Here is a 14,289-nt window from a genome sequence, read left to right as displayed (position 1 = left end):
TGACGATTTTCAAGTTCATGTAGTACTAAATCATTTATAGCTGCCAAATATAATTTTAAGCGATCAAATTTGAGATACGAAATCCGCAAAGGGTGCGTTCAAGGGTTCACTTTCGTCGCACTAAGTTAGGAGAGAGAAGATAAAATTTGATTAGAAAAATAAACAGTATGGATTTTTTTTAACCTAAATGGTGCACAAATCAAACAGTATTAAAAAGTACAAAACCCGATTGTTTCACCCTCAATAATATGATGCAATTTATAGCATTGAGTTTTGGGTATTTGTTATGACGTGGTATACCATGGGGTTTGAAACCAAATTCAAGCAGACCGCCCTTTTTCTCTCGTCCAATGGTATCCCACCGCGTAGTGAGTAGATGTGTCAAAAATCTATTGCTTCTTAGAAGGCCAGAATGATGCTTTGATCACAGTCACATTTGACCGGCAGTTTAGTTTTGCTTTCTTTCTCGTCCTGTTAAGGTTTTATATTTGAACTGGAGATTGATACACAACTTCAGTCATGATTAAAATAGGTAAATAATAATATTCACAAGTCCAATTTCTAAAATGAAACTTAACTAACATAAAATTTTCTCCAACCAGCCTTCTACTGCTTTATCGCTTGTTTTGTGAGCTTGACTCACGCATTATATCCTTCCAGTTCGGACGTAATTGAACTCACACCAAGCAACTTTAATAAACTTGTTATCAACAGTGATGAAGTGTGGGTTGTGGAATTCTATGCACCATGGTGCGGTCATTGTAAATCATTAGTACCTGAGTACACAAAAGCTGCATCAGCGTTAAAGGTATGGAAAATAATGCATTATCAGGTATTTTCAGGATCTTTTATTGATTAATTATTGCTCTTCTCTGTAGGGTGTTGTCAAAGTTGGATCTGTCGATGCTGATGAGCACAAATCACTAGGTGGTCAGTATGGTGTTCGTGGCTTTCCTACAATTAAAATCTTTGGAAGCAACAAGAACAAACCAGATGACTTCAATGGCCAGAGGGCAGCTCAAAGTATTGTGGAAGCAGCTTTAAAGGCTGCCAAAGACAAGGTTGAGGGGCAAATGGGTGGTGGAAAAAAGAAATCTTCCAGCTCTAGCAAGGATGATGTAATTGAACTTACTGATGATAACTTTGATAAACTAGTCCTGAAATCAGACGACATCTGGCTGGTTGAGTTTTATGCTCCTTGGTGTGGCCATTGCAAAAATTTGGCTCCCCATTGGGCTCAAGCAGCAAGTGAACTAAAAGGGAAGGTTAAACTGGGTGCTCTCGACGCAACCATCCACACATCAAAGGCCAGTCAATATGGCATCCAGGGTTTCCCTACAATTAAGTATTTCCCTGCTGGCCCCAAAACTTCCTCTTCGGCTGAAGAATACGACGGTGGCCGAACATCAGGAGATATCGTCACCTGGGCTTCCAACAAAGCTGCGGAAAATATTCCTGCTCCAGAAATCAAACAACTGACTGGCGAAGATGTGATGAAATCAAACTGTGTAGATCATCCGCTTTGCGTTGTCGCAATTCTTCCAAATATCTTAGACTGTCAATCAGAATGTCGTAATGGATATTTGAAAACATTGGCAGCTCTTGGAGACAAGTACAAGAAGAAAATGTGGGGGTAAGCATGAAGTCCTACTAATGTTAAAATGTGTTTTCGTGTATTTTTACGTCAGTTTAACAATCCCTTTTAATTAACAGGTGGATCTGGTCTGAAGCTGGGGCACAGCCTGAAGTAGAGGATGCTTTAGGTTTAGGTGGTTTCGGCTACCCTGCCATGTCTGTGTTCAGCCCCAAAAAACTTAAATATTCTGTCCTTCGTGGATCGTTTGGAAATGATGGTATCAACGAGTATCTGCGAGATCTATCTTATGGACGAGGATCCACTTTCCCAGTCAAGGGTGCCACCATTCCTGCTGTTCAATCCATCACACCATGGGATGGAAAAGATGGACAACTTGAAATTGAAGAGGAAATTGATTTGTCTGATGTAGACCTAGATGATTTAAGTAAAGATGAGCTGTGAAACACTTCGTTCGGCTATAAAGCATTTTCATCGAATTCTTGTTCGGGGATTTTCACGACGTGTTGTGAAGACGCGTGTTGATCCTGAACATTATTATGTTTGTCATATTTCATTTTTCATTCTCAAAATAAAACTGTCATACCTTGACATTTCATAGTTGCTTGTTGTGTTTGAGTTAAGTCGATAATTAGTTTTTAGTAGATTACTAAATATATAATTTTGAATTGTTTTGCGATCGACAGATTAATGTATTGATGCTATTAGTCAGAGTTTAATCGTTATAGCGAATTCGTATTCGAGTTTCCAACCAAATATAGGATACATTCCAAAGGCCGCTTTTTAAATAAAAAAAAACAAAACAGTTCTGAGATCTTAAAAAAAGTTTGTAAACCGAAATATTTAGGCGACGTTGCAACTAGAAATAGCAGACAAATTATTATGATTTTCAATTTTCAGTGCGATCTGCGAAAACAGTAATTAATGCTGCGATCGAAACTTTTTTAGGCCCTCTTTGCGAGTCGCAATCAAATTGTTACTGTGTACGTTTCCTTTTTCTAACGCTAGAAGACTTCATCAGTCATTTTCAGCTACTTTGAACATCTCTGTATAAATAATTCCACCAACAAAGCTCACTCGTTAATTTTTCGATAATTGCTTTATTTATCTACTTAATCTATTTCACGGAGATGACGAATATTGGTTTATCTTCCGTCTTGAGTGTCTGACTTTAGTGTCCATGGATAATAAGGGCTGTCACTAGGCCTACTCACTAGGTGGCCAAATATTTCAGTGTGTTTAGGGATTGAACTATTCAGCTCTAGTGTGTAGAGGGATGAAAGGGGGCGCACTTAAGTTTGGGTTTTGGGGACGATATTCCCGCATTCCGTCCATTTTATTCAACCGTGATGCTGGCACATATTGGTAAGTACTATGGTTTGGTAATTCCTGAGTGAATTTTTTAAGATTCTAAGATGAAAATATTTTATGTGGTAAATCTACGGGCTTCATGTTCTTTAATTTATCCTTGGTCATGTTGCCATGTGATTTGCTGTACATTTTCCTAAAACGTCTATTGCTGCATGTTGCACGTTTCGTCACATGTAGAATAACTTAACAACAGTACAAGTAAAAGTGTTGATTAGCTCATAAATTCTAAGACTGTTTCTGAATTGAAATTCCTTGATTGGTTTGTGGTCGTAATTGAGTTTTTATTTTTCATTGAGCAGCCTTAGGGAGTTTGAGCTTCTTCATGTGTTGCGTGCACGTTATCACCTACTCGTCACAAAGATGCGTCCTAAAGTGTTCTACCATATTGAAAGACAAATGAGAAGCAAAGAGGAAATCAGGAAAGGTAAAAAGTTACTTTTGAGCTGAATCAGGTAGCATATTGTTCTTGATTGTTGGTAGATAAGTGACATTATTTCTTGCTTCCATGACAGCTTTTCTGAAAATTTGTCAATTTGAACCAATTAGTGGGTTAGCATTTTGCTTGAATTTATGTATGGTTTGTAACACACATTCTTTGTTTAGAATTTACTCGAGATTGACATTATATTTTTTACAGAGATAAATTTGACAAATGCTTGTTTTTACACAAGAAAGTTTTTGTGAAAAATCTTTATCAGCTAATAGATAGATTTAGACTTTTTATGGAAAAAGATTTTTTAAAATCTGAAAAGTTCTTGGTTTATTAATTTCCTTTTGCTTTGTAGGATTTCTTGGTCAGTTTGGTGTTTGAGCTTTGGTTTATTAATGTTCTTGGTTTATTAATTTCGCTTTGTAGGATTTCTTGGTCAGTTTGGTGTTTGAGATTTTAATGGTGTTGTCTGGTGTTGATCTTGCAGTCATTTTCCATCTGAGAGATTCCCTGAAATGAAACTCATGCAAACTTGCAGTTGGACATCATACTTCTACGTCTTATGGGTGTGTTGATGTAGTGTTGCACTAATGTGCAGGGTGAATAATGAAAAGGTCCAATAGCCGCAAGGCTTAGGAGGTGAGGGTGAGAAAAAAAATCGTATAAAAGGAGAGAAAAGGCGATTGAAACCTGTCGAGTTAGTATCTCCGACACGTCAACAACTCCATTCTTCGTCGTAATATCAGTTCGCAATCATGGGTAAATGCTCATTTTTATTTATAGTCGTTAATAAATTTTATCTTGTTTTCAGTTATTGACATGACTAGTTAAAAATGTTCAAACTGTGTGTTGTATAGTTAATTATGGCGTTGTGTTGCTGCCGGGTGTTGTATCGTTGATGTCGACTACGAGAGAAAACTGCATAAAAGGAAAGAGAACAGGCGACAGAAGTCAATCAAGTGAGCATCTCCGACCCGGCATCAGCTGCATTCTTCGTCGTATTACCAGGTCGGTAAATATTCTGTATTTTTACGTGGAATTTTGTATCAATTTACATATTTTTCTATTTGATTATATGACCGTTATTATTGAATATTGTCTAGTTAACTATGGCGTCGTGCAGCTATTGGTTGTTTCGTCGATATCTGGGTGGTCCACTGGTGTGCTGTTGCCCCTGGGTATGGCGGATACCAAACCGCAACGCCGCCGTCTTACTACACAACAACATATGCAACGACCAGTTACTACACCGAGGTTGCAGTTAGGTTTACAGTTGCACCACCAAGGGTCCAGGTACACCACAGCTCATTCTGCTCCGAGCTACTACACCGAAGGCCAGAAGTTTTATTCTTCCCCGAGCTACCCTACCAAATCGCATGTGCACATCCCCGAGGCTCCTAAGTACTAAACCACCAAGGCACCTGAGACTACACAACTACGTATGCTGTCCCAATTACTACACCAAGGCTCCAAAGTACAACAGCATTAAGGCACCAGACTACTACACAACTGTATATGCTTCCCCAACCTACGATACCGGGGCTCCAGCTCATTACACCACCAAAGCGGTCGAACACAGGAGCGCCCAAGTATGTTAGAAATCAGTCGAGTGAGCATCTCCGCCACCCAACACGGCAGCTCTAAAGTTTCGAATCAACTTCGTTTCAAACGGTGGTACGGCAAAGAGCAAAGGTGAGCTCTTTATTATTGTAATCTTGTGGGATGTGTACTAATGACATGTTTTTCTTTCTAGTCTCTTTTTCGAAGAAGACGAAATCTATTGCAATATCTTAAAGATAGCGGCGGCGTTGCAGCCGTACGTGGACACCGCGTCGTTAAACTTGACATTGTTGGTCGCAAAGCCGAACTTCATGATGGCCGTACCATCACCTACGACAAGCCTTGTTGCCACAGGTAAACATTTTATGCTCAACGAAATTCGTCTTTAAAAGTCTCAATGATTACATCTTTCACCTTTATGGAATGTTGAATAACTTTTATAATCTTCCTACTAGATAGTATCTGAGATCCTATTTAAACTGCTAGCCATTTTTTTCTGTGGTTACGAATCACTTAAAAAATTTCTTTCATTTTCTTGCTAGGTGGTAAACGAAAATCTTTGCCAATCCTTAAACGGTGTCCCTAAAGATGTCCACGAGCAAGTGACGCTGTTCCGCAACATTGATGACCCAGTCCTCCCTAACTATTTGAGCCAATGGACTTCCGAGAACGTGGAAGCGACAGACGTTAATGTGATGCCCAAAGCTAATGTAGAGGGTGTAAGTTTGGAAGCCAACAATTTAATTAAGGTCAATGCAACATTGACCTTAAACGATGGTCAAAAGGTAAACAGTTATCTCAGCTACAAGTCTTGGCAACGTTTATTAAATCTAAAAATTACTCCATCTTAGTAAAACTGACCGTATTATCGCTGTTGCCGGTTTGAATGCAAACACGGATTTGGCTGTTCTTCTGATTTGGAAATAGATTCCAATTTCGGTGGTTATCGAGTCAATGCTGAGTTTGAAGCACGATCGAACGTTCAGTTGGTAAAAATCCTTGAACATTTTTCATTTCATATTGATTGTAATACTTATGATTAAAAATTAACCAACATTGACTGCTCTGATGTTGTTAGGTAGTTGGTAGATATGAAGTTCTTGTTCAATTAGCTTCTAATTATTGGTTTTGGACTTAATTTTTTATTAGGATGGAGATGCTGCGTTTTTTTGTGATAGCAAATTGGGTCATCATCGTATGAAACATCACCACCATGCTGTTGTATCAGGGCGATTGGCTGGAGAGAAGAATACTGGCAACGAAACATGGATGAATAACTGCAGTGCACTGTCACCAAGTGCATTTTTCGTCGTATTATTTGTACGCAATCGGGTAAATATTCTGCTACATGGAGTTTGCCAGTTATTTAATATTAATGTTCCAATTATTTACCGCTTAGTTAACTACAGTGTCGTGCTGTTGTACCGTTGATCACTGGGTTGACCTGGTGTAATCATGTCTCCTGGGTGTGGCGGATACCGAACTGCAACGCCGCCGCCTTACTACACAATAACAGCTACACAATTACCAGTTACTAGACCACCAAGGCACCAGGATATTACACCACACCTTATGATGCTCCGAGTCACTACACCGAAGTCCTGAAGTTCAACTCTGCCCGAGTTACATAAACGAAGAGGTCGAGTACTACACCATGGTTTCCAAGTACTACACCACCCAGGTATTGGATTGCTACAGGACTACGTATGCTGCTCCAGCCTACTACACCGAGGCTTCCAAGTACTACTCTGTGCCCAGCTACTACACCGAAGCTCCAGCTTATTACTTCACCAATGCTTTTGAGAACTACACCTAATCGCATAAATACTACTCTGCCCCGAGCTACGCAACTACAACGGAGGCGGACCAGTATTACGTAGCAAATTTACTACTCCTAGCTACTACACCGAAAAGGTCGAACATTACGCAACCGCGTATGCTGCCACAGTTTACTACACCGAGAAACCATTGTGCTTTATTGAGAAAATAAAGAAATTAATGCGGATAAACATTTTGTACACAAAGCCTTTTTTAACCTATATAATTTGTAGAAGAAAACTTAAACATTGGATAAGTTAAAAGGAATTTTATTGACCTACCTCCACCCACAATTCCACCACACATTATTACGTGCTCTGTAAAAAAAAATGTATTGCATTAATGAAAATATAACAGTTAATAAAGCATTTCAATCTTTACCTTTACTAACAAGCACACTGAAATTTTCATGATAAAAAACCGTAAAAATGGAAATCACAGCAACAAACAGCATTACTCCTCATGTTGAGATTTCCTGATGATAAAAAAGTGTTGTGAAGTGTTGCAGTAGCGTGGTGATCAGTGATGTGCACGTCATACGGTGTATATCATCTATCACCACTGGTGATAGATGATACTGATGCTTACCTTTATCATAGGGGTGAACGGTGATGAATTTAGTAAGGCATTTGACGTGGTGTGGTTGGTGTGGTAGCAGTAATGGGGAAATACCTTGTCTCCCCACATTTGTATTCCATGATATGTGTGCTTTATACACTAGTTTTAGACTTTTGACAGCATGAGGATGTAATGAATGGAAAGTGACTGAGCTCTAAGTCAACTTGTGGGAATGACTGCCAGCATGGACTGACAGTATGATCTAGAAATTGAAGAAATAGGTTGGTATAATATCAAAATAAGTAAGCTAGGTCAAGATAAACCTATACATAATATACAAAGCTCAATTTGGTATAAGAAATCACAGGAATATAAGCAAAAATTACCAACAATTAGTTTCGCCCATTTCGCCTCTTCACGACGTAGGAACAACAAGGGCGACAGTTGCGACATCTAGTAATGCGTTTTGAATATTGTCACGGGTAAGGAGGCTAACACGTTCGGTTGGAAAGAGCGACCAGAAGCTGTTTGATAAACGTGAAACAAACAGACTGGAGGTCGCGACTCCACCACCGACACACACACCAACACAGTAAAAGGAGTCCAACCAACACGCAGACAAGAACAGTGAACAACTACTAACTAGAGAAAAGTCTAAGAGAAGTCCAACACCGAGAGACATGCTAACCCTTTTTGTATCCTCAGTCAACGTCGTCTCGTCCCCAAGAACTATTATTGTTAAGCGTCGGGAAATCGTCAACAGAATCGAATGGGAAACGTCGATTCTGGGAACTAATCGGTCGAAACGTGACAATATTATGTTGGTTGCATAATGCATTATGCAAATTAAATCAATATCTCCAACATTTATTTAAGGAATTAAATTAAGAGAACTAAAAAAAATAAAATAAAAATGAAACACCTGGGTGTCTAGACAATTAGCTGCATGACAAAAAAGGTTTCAGAAACTGAGGAGCTAGGATCACTCACTAAAAACTTAAATGAAGATCAAAACAAAGCAAATTGTTAGTCATAAACTAATTTAAAATAATTTTTAAATTGCCGTCTTTTTGCAACACCTCCAAATAAAAATAAATGGCAAACGTCATCGGTTTGTTTAGCAGACGAAAAAAAACGTGATTGTTTCGTAACATAACAAACAAATGTGTGAAAATTGTTTTCAGATTTAAATGCATCTGTTTCCTGTCCGGTAAAAAATGTAAATAAAGTTAAATAATATTGGAATCCACTCACCTTTTATCAAAACTTGTCTAGGTAATAATGTATGTCTGCTCCTTGGGATGGCGGAGCGTCAGCTGTTCTAGGCAAGGAAATAATGGCAGACTTTGGATTGGAATACCTAGCAGATTTCTATCTTCCAAAAAAAGTCAACCTCCAGTAAATCACTACAAAGTGCTCGGCATATCTTCAAAAGCAACACAAGCGGAAATTAAAGCTTCATTTTACAAATTGTCAAAACTTTTCCATCCCGATGTCAGTGATCAAAGTGAAGAGACTGCCACAAAATTTAGACAAATTACAGCAGCCTATGAGATTCTTGGCAATTTGAAATTAAGGAAAATGTATGATAGAGGACTTTTGCCACATCATGAAAATGTTTACCCTGGAGTTGAAGATGATTATAATGAGCCTGAAGTGAAATCTCCATATAAGAAAACAGGAAAACAGCCAGCAACTGGTAGAACTACTATTTATGACTTTGATGCATGGTCTAGAATGCATTACGGAACTGCAATGAACCGCAAAGCAGCAGCCAAGGGAAAGTGGCATTCTCAAAACAATGCAAGAGAAGAAATTAATGAAAATACTAAATCAGATCATACTGTTGGATTGGTTTTGATAGGTATCACAATTGTGGCATTACTTCACATAGCAGCCCAACCCAACTATGATGTACCAAATGATAACAAGAAATGATTCGATTTTGTTGTGTTTGTGTACAGTTACATCCTTGTTAATATGTAGGCTTTCTAATACAATGGAAAGAAAAACACATAATGATCACTCAATCAACTTAAAATCTAGGAGGATACATATTAGAATTTGGATACATGGGGTATGGCATATTAGGAGCATTATTGGGAGGGAAGATTGGATAGGGAAGGTTACCAGCAGTATTATGTATTGGATAAGGTGGAAGTGGATTATTGCTGAAAGGCTGGTTAGCATAGCTTGGTGGAGGAGGAGCTGGTCTTGCTGGATTTGAAACCCCAAATTGCTGAGCAGAATGTTTTTGCTTTGCAACCAGCTCTTTCATTTTATCAGCTTTGACTTTTCTCAAGTGTGTCATCTTTCTTCTTTGTTGAAACTCTTCAACAAAAGTATCTACATCTAGGGCTCTGTCAAGAAATTTCTCTGCCAACTGTTCTGATTCTTCTTCAGCTTGCAGTGTAGCAGACTGAAGCAACCCAATGGCGGTGTCAAGTGAAATGCTATCTGCCTGTCCCTCCACTTCTTTTTCCTTTTCTTCTCGACTTCTTTCAAGCTGAGAAGCTATTTGATAGAGCTCAACTAGTTTCTGCTTTCCAGAATTGAGTTTCGGTTCCCAAGTCAAGTTATACTCAGCTAAAGATTTATTACTAGCCAAAAGGACATCCTTCTCTGCTTCTTGTTGTTTGACCTTGAATGTATAACAAAATATTTCAATAAGATTGGTACTATAAAGTTTCACAATAACGTCATTTGATTACCAACTGAGAATCACGTATGATAAATTCTAAACGGGCGTCTTCGTTTAACAGCTCCTTTAATTCAGAAGAATTACAATGCTGCAGCAAGCCCATCACACTGACAGTTCGAGGATCGTCTACTTCGATTAACATTTTTAATTATTTTAAAAAATACTTGGTCAAAACCTTTAGAACTCTCGAGCCTCGAATACAGAATTACAGATTACAACATCACATCAAAATCTGTTTTGTTTCTATTGACTAGATTTTTAAGGCCTTTCATGGATTGTTGAATAAGGTTGTCAACCAGCGCCAACTAGCGGGAATTGTTAGTTGGTGGCGTGCAGATCCGTGTTTTTTGGGTTTTTTTTTTTTATTTCTGATCTGAATCGATGAAAAAAATAAAGAATGAAAGGGAGACTTACCACGAAGAAAATTATCAATTTGTAACTCACTGCAGACATCTACCGTATGTGCACAACTACCGTGTACATTTCTTGGCAACAAGTTCAAACAATTTGTTTACAAAATTAGAACCGAAAGCTGATTAAATATAGCTTATCAATCCCCGATAAAAACAAATCTGCTTTGAATAAACCCCAACAAAAATCTTATGAAATTTGTCCACAACATTGTAGACAAATTGAACCTCATTATCGGAATACATAACTTCTTTAGTTTTTAAATCATATGATGTCAGATTAAATAAAATCTAAATCGACTAACTTCGTAATCAAGAGCAGCATTTTCTACTATATGATGTATAAAGTTCATTGTTTTATTGTTTTATGCAGTATCCGCAGAATTGACATGCAGTAAGCAAAAGAATATTAGGGTGGACTATATAGTCACTGAAACAATGTCAAGACACGCACTCAGACGATCACACTATCGAGGCGTCGATTCCATGCAGTGTCCAAAAACATAAAACGCAAACAAGATATAGGCATTTATGGAGGGAAAATAGGCTAGAATGTACGTTTTTGTTACTTTATTGGTTGTCTATGGCAAAGAGAGGAAACACGGATTTCTTAAAAAGAATACGATCGAGTCTCAGTGATCCCTCCCGATTTTATTTTTATTTAGTTAGCAACTATCAAAAAACTTTCTTAGACTTGGGTACGCGATTATCCGTCTGTGAAGATCGGTTCAGACTAGTGATCGGTTTAGGTTTAGTTTCTTTCTCTCCTGGATTAGCTCCCTTTTTAACTGTAATGGAACGAATTGCGGAAGAGGACTTTTTACTTTTACCTTTGGAAGGAGCTTTAGCTTTATTATTTTCAAATTCTGAATGAGATTCTTCTATGTTTATGTCGCTATGGTCAGAGGAGACCAAATGCCTATTACGTAATAAGGCGGATTTCCGCGCCACTAGCACGTCAAGAACAGTCACTGGCTCGCCGGAAGCATCTCTTTCATATTGACTATCTGGACGAACTTCATCGGGAACTGACGTCTTGTTTCTATCCACTGGAGGTCTCCTGACTTCTTTGGAAACCTTACGCTTTGTCTTCTTTCGCCTTCTACGCGCTCTTATTGTTCTAAAGAGAATGAAACGATACCACCGTTGGATTTTAATAGCGGCTTTTTCACGCAACTGTTCTTCTGCTAGTTGTCTAAGCGCTTCGTCAGCTTGCTTCTGTTGTTCTTCGATGATTGCGTCGTAGTCTATCGTCACGGCAGCCAACTCTTTCTCTAATTCTTCAAGTTGTTTCTTGTCGGCAGAAACTTCTCGTTTCAAATCGTTCACTTCCTTACGGCGTTGGCAAATATCCTTGTTCATTTTCAACGTAACCGACTCGATTTCTTTCTTTCGTTCCTCGCTAAAACGCAAAATTTTATAATTGCCAAGTGTAAAAATAGAACAAGTTTTTTTTCGAAAATTAGTTACCAGCATTTCTTCAACTGATTTTCAGTAATATAGTTTTCTTTCACAAGGTTGGCAAGTTGAGAACCCAAAAGGTCACAGTGAAGTTGTTGCTCCTTTAGTGGTTTCTGATTGTTGGTTTCCCATTCCTTTCTGGCTACTTCTCCGCATTCTCTGTAAAATAAAAAAACATAAAAAACAATGCATACAATTAAAATCATAGAAACTATTTCACCAAAATATAAATACTTTGCCAAGCGAAGACAACTTGTAGTCCGTTCGTCGGTTTCTTTTAAACGGATTTTGAGATCTTGAATAAGATCAAGACGAGATTTCCACAGAGATTTTTGCGATGTTTCTTCTTTTTCACCATTTATCTTCAGCTGGCGCAATCGGTTCTCCATGCGGAGTCGCTCTTCCCGGAGCCGCGTCAATCTACTTTGACATCCGTCCACTGTCTGTCCCTTTTCTATCTTTTCCGCAATCACCTGAGCGAATCGCTGCACGACATCTACCACTTCCTGCATCGACGAATCCCAAGTCGATAATTCGTCCTCTGAAGTTAAGGGAAATGGATCCTTAATCCAGCGATAGAATCGTTCTTGTAATGGTTCATCGCCTGGTAATTTTGCCAATCGCAAAACCACCAACAAATTGTTTTGCATGTCTTTTAAAATATTAACCAGAGCTTGACGATTATCCATATCTCCTGACTATGATTGCCCAAACACTGAGGGAGAGATACCTACAGACTTACAGAGTATAGCTAACTCGATGTCGCCATGACAACCAAACTTTTCATTTTCGAGCTTGCGTAAAAACATTAACATTAAGATAACATCACTGTTATCTTTAGAATCTATGATAAAATAAAGAAAAAAAGTAACTATGATATAAATGTTAAAATTATTTTCTCCCAAGAAAATTTAGTTCCACTAAAGGTAAAATTTTAAACTTTAAAAGTTTAACCGTAGAAACTACGGTCCGCCATACACGGTTACAACAGCGCATATGTACAACTCGTTTGGCTGTATGGTGTGGTTTGAGTGGTCGTTGACAAGACGAAGTACGAACAACCACATGTGCCATATGAAGGTTCCTATTGAAACAACAAAAACTTACCACCCAACCGCAAGGAGACGATGCGCAAACACAGCTGTTCACGTTTAGACCACCAGCGCAACGGAATAGAGACCTCACCTATGGAAACTTCCCCTCTTACTATGTATCTGCTCGAAAAAAGAAAGTAAAAATCTACAAGTGTAACTATACTGACAAAAAGTAAACCACTTTTTTAGAAATCTTAGTGGGATATTACCACATACGGTTATGAAGGACGAAACTAGAGTATATCTCCTGGGAAGTTATAAGGTCACATATAAATGGGAATAGTGGAATCAGTGGAATTAATAAGTATTACATCTACAGATTTAATAAATTTATCAAACCCAATGATGGCTTTGTATAGCTTGACTTGTTGTATTCAATAGCATCAAATTTTGTGGCCACAGTACAGAAACTGGACTGCCTTATCTGCTTGCATGCACATTATAAATGTTTAACAAAGCAAGCTTCATATAAGCCAATAAGAATTTGTGCTTTAGGAAAACAGCACAGAGAAGCTATCAGAAATATTTGCAAACCAACAGTTTTGTTACAAATCCTCTCTTGGAAGGTAAGGACCAGTTAAAAACTGTTCAGGCACCTCATCCTGGGAATTTGACTTCTTATAGAAGCCTTTACGAAGAAGAAAATTGTTGCATTCTTCCCTGGAAAAGTCTGATATATCCACTTTCTCCAGGACTTCGTCAAACTCATTTAGCAGAAGTAGGGAAGGAGGTGCACCAGGAATTGGCTTGAACAGTACATTATGACTGTACAAAGAAACAAAGTTAACGAAAATGTCTGGTGATTGAAAAGAAAAGTAAAACTTACAATAACTCAACATCCTCGTAAATGAATTTCTTCACCTGAGGAAGTCTGTTCAAACGTCATCCACCACAACTCTGTGAATAGAATAATTAATGAGTTAAAGATGTGGAAACAATTACAAATAAAACATGTACTCACCTCTATTCTTGCCTTCACAATATTGTTACTCTGTAGTTGTTCATCTGCAAAACATGTCAAGAGAAAGATGGAACTAAGAAGCAAATTCAAAGTGGCAGGACCTCGCATGATTGAAAAACCGATACGGTTTCTTTTCAACGCGACAATGAAAAGTTTCGATATAAAACTTTTATAGAATAGTACGCATTGGGAAAATAATGGAGGCAGGAAAATAAAACGAGAAGATAAGGGAACTATTTCGCGGGCTCCACAATGGACAATGGGTACATAGAGGGAGTCAGCTGTCGTACTACCCTCCCACTTCCTAGCTAACCAATGAGCGAACACTACC

General features: G+C 38.3%; 5 protein-coding genes and 1 long non-coding RNA gene across 8 annotated transcripts; 2 read left to right on the top strand and 4 right to left on the bottom strand.

The window, feature by feature from the left end:
* The first annotated feature begins 371 nt into the window (after positions 1-371).
* Positions 372-2,197, top strand: LOC124349004 (protein disulfide-isomerase A6 homolog). Its single transcript, XM_046799465.1, has 4 exons — positions 372-532; positions 603-808; positions 879-1,633; positions 1,714-2,197. The coding sequence occupies exons 1-4, from the start codon at positions 520-522 to the stop codon at positions 2,036-2,038; spliced, it is 1,299 nt and encodes a 432-aa protein (XP_046655421.1). The 5' UTR covers positions 372-519; the 3' UTR covers positions 2,039-2,197.
* A 4,880-nt stretch (positions 2,198-7,077) lies between these two features.
* On the bottom strand, positions 7,078-7,768 carry LOC124349186. Of its 2 annotated transcripts, none has more exons than XR_006920201.1 (4): positions 7,661-7,768; positions 7,362-7,593; positions 7,155-7,248; positions 7,078-7,090 (listed from the first exon to the last, which is right to left on the bottom strand). It is a non-coding gene; the product is annotated as an uncharacterized LOC124349186 (long non-coding RNA). The 2 variants fall into 2 exon arrangements; XR_006920202.1 differs by having other exon boundaries at positions 7,155-7,361; positions 7,446-7,593.
* Positions 7,769-8,612: 844 nt separating this feature from the next.
* Positions 8,613-9,269, top strand: LOC124348799 (dnaJ homolog subfamily C member 30, mitochondrial-like). Its single transcript, XM_046799072.1, has one exon. The coding sequence runs from the start codon at positions 8,613-8,615 to the stop codon at positions 9,267-9,269; it is 657 nt and encodes a 218-aa protein (XP_046655028.1).
* A 4-nt stretch (positions 9,270-9,273) lies between these two features.
* On the bottom strand, positions 9,274-10,283 carry LOC124349063 (vacuolar protein sorting-associated protein 37B-like). The gene is made up of 2 exons (XM_046799563.1): positions 10,043-10,283; positions 9,274-9,972 (listed from the first exon to the last, which is right to left on the bottom strand). The coding sequence occupies exons 1-2, from the start codon at positions 10,172-10,174 to the stop codon at positions 9,367-9,369; spliced, it is 738 nt and encodes a 245-aa protein (XP_046655519.1). The 5' UTR covers positions 10,175-10,283; the 3' UTR covers positions 9,274-9,366.
* A 495-nt stretch (positions 10,284-10,778) lies between these two features.
* LOC124348993 lies at positions 10,779-13,292 on the bottom strand. 2 transcript variants are annotated; one of them, XM_046799444.1, is made up of 5 exons: positions 13,207-13,292; positions 12,646-13,117; positions 12,138-12,555; positions 11,913-12,062; positions 10,779-11,844 (listed from the first exon to the last, which is right to left on the bottom strand). In XM_046799444.1, exons 2-5 carry the CDS (start codon positions 12,716-12,718, stop codon positions 11,118-11,120), a joined length of 1,368 nt encoding a protein of 455 aa, XP_046655400.1. In that variant the 5' UTR covers positions 12,719-13,117; positions 13,207-13,292; the 3' UTR covers positions 10,779-11,117. The 2 variants fall into 2 exon arrangements, with proteins under 2 accessions (XP_046655400.1, XP_046655401.1); XM_046799445.1 differs by having other exon boundaries at positions 12,646-12,747; positions 13,011-13,246.
* Positions 13,293-13,351: 59 nt separating this feature from the next.
* Positions 13,352-14,236, bottom strand: LOC124349074 (selenoprotein M-like). Its single transcript, XM_046799577.1, has 3 exons — positions 13,959-14,236; positions 13,824-13,894; positions 13,352-13,762 (listed from the first exon to the last, which is right to left on the bottom strand). Exons 1-3 carry the CDS (start codon positions 14,064-14,066, stop codon positions 13,543-13,545), a joined length of 399 nt encoding a protein of 132 aa, XP_046655533.1. The 5' UTR covers positions 14,067-14,236; the 3' UTR covers positions 13,352-13,542.
* Positions 14,237-14,289: the final 53 nt, after the last annotated feature.

Source organism: Daphnia pulicaria, chromosome 7, assembly GCF_021234035.1.
Source record: "Daphnia pulicaria isolate SC F1-1A chromosome 7, SC_F0-13Bv2, whole genome shotgun sequence".
Taxonomy (NCBI): domain Eukaryota; kingdom Metazoa; phylum Arthropoda; class Branchiopoda; order Diplostraca; family Daphniidae; genus Daphnia; species Daphnia pulicaria.
The sequence above is the reverse complement of the archived record's forward strand: the minus strand, read 5'-3'. Positions and strand labels throughout refer to the sequence as shown.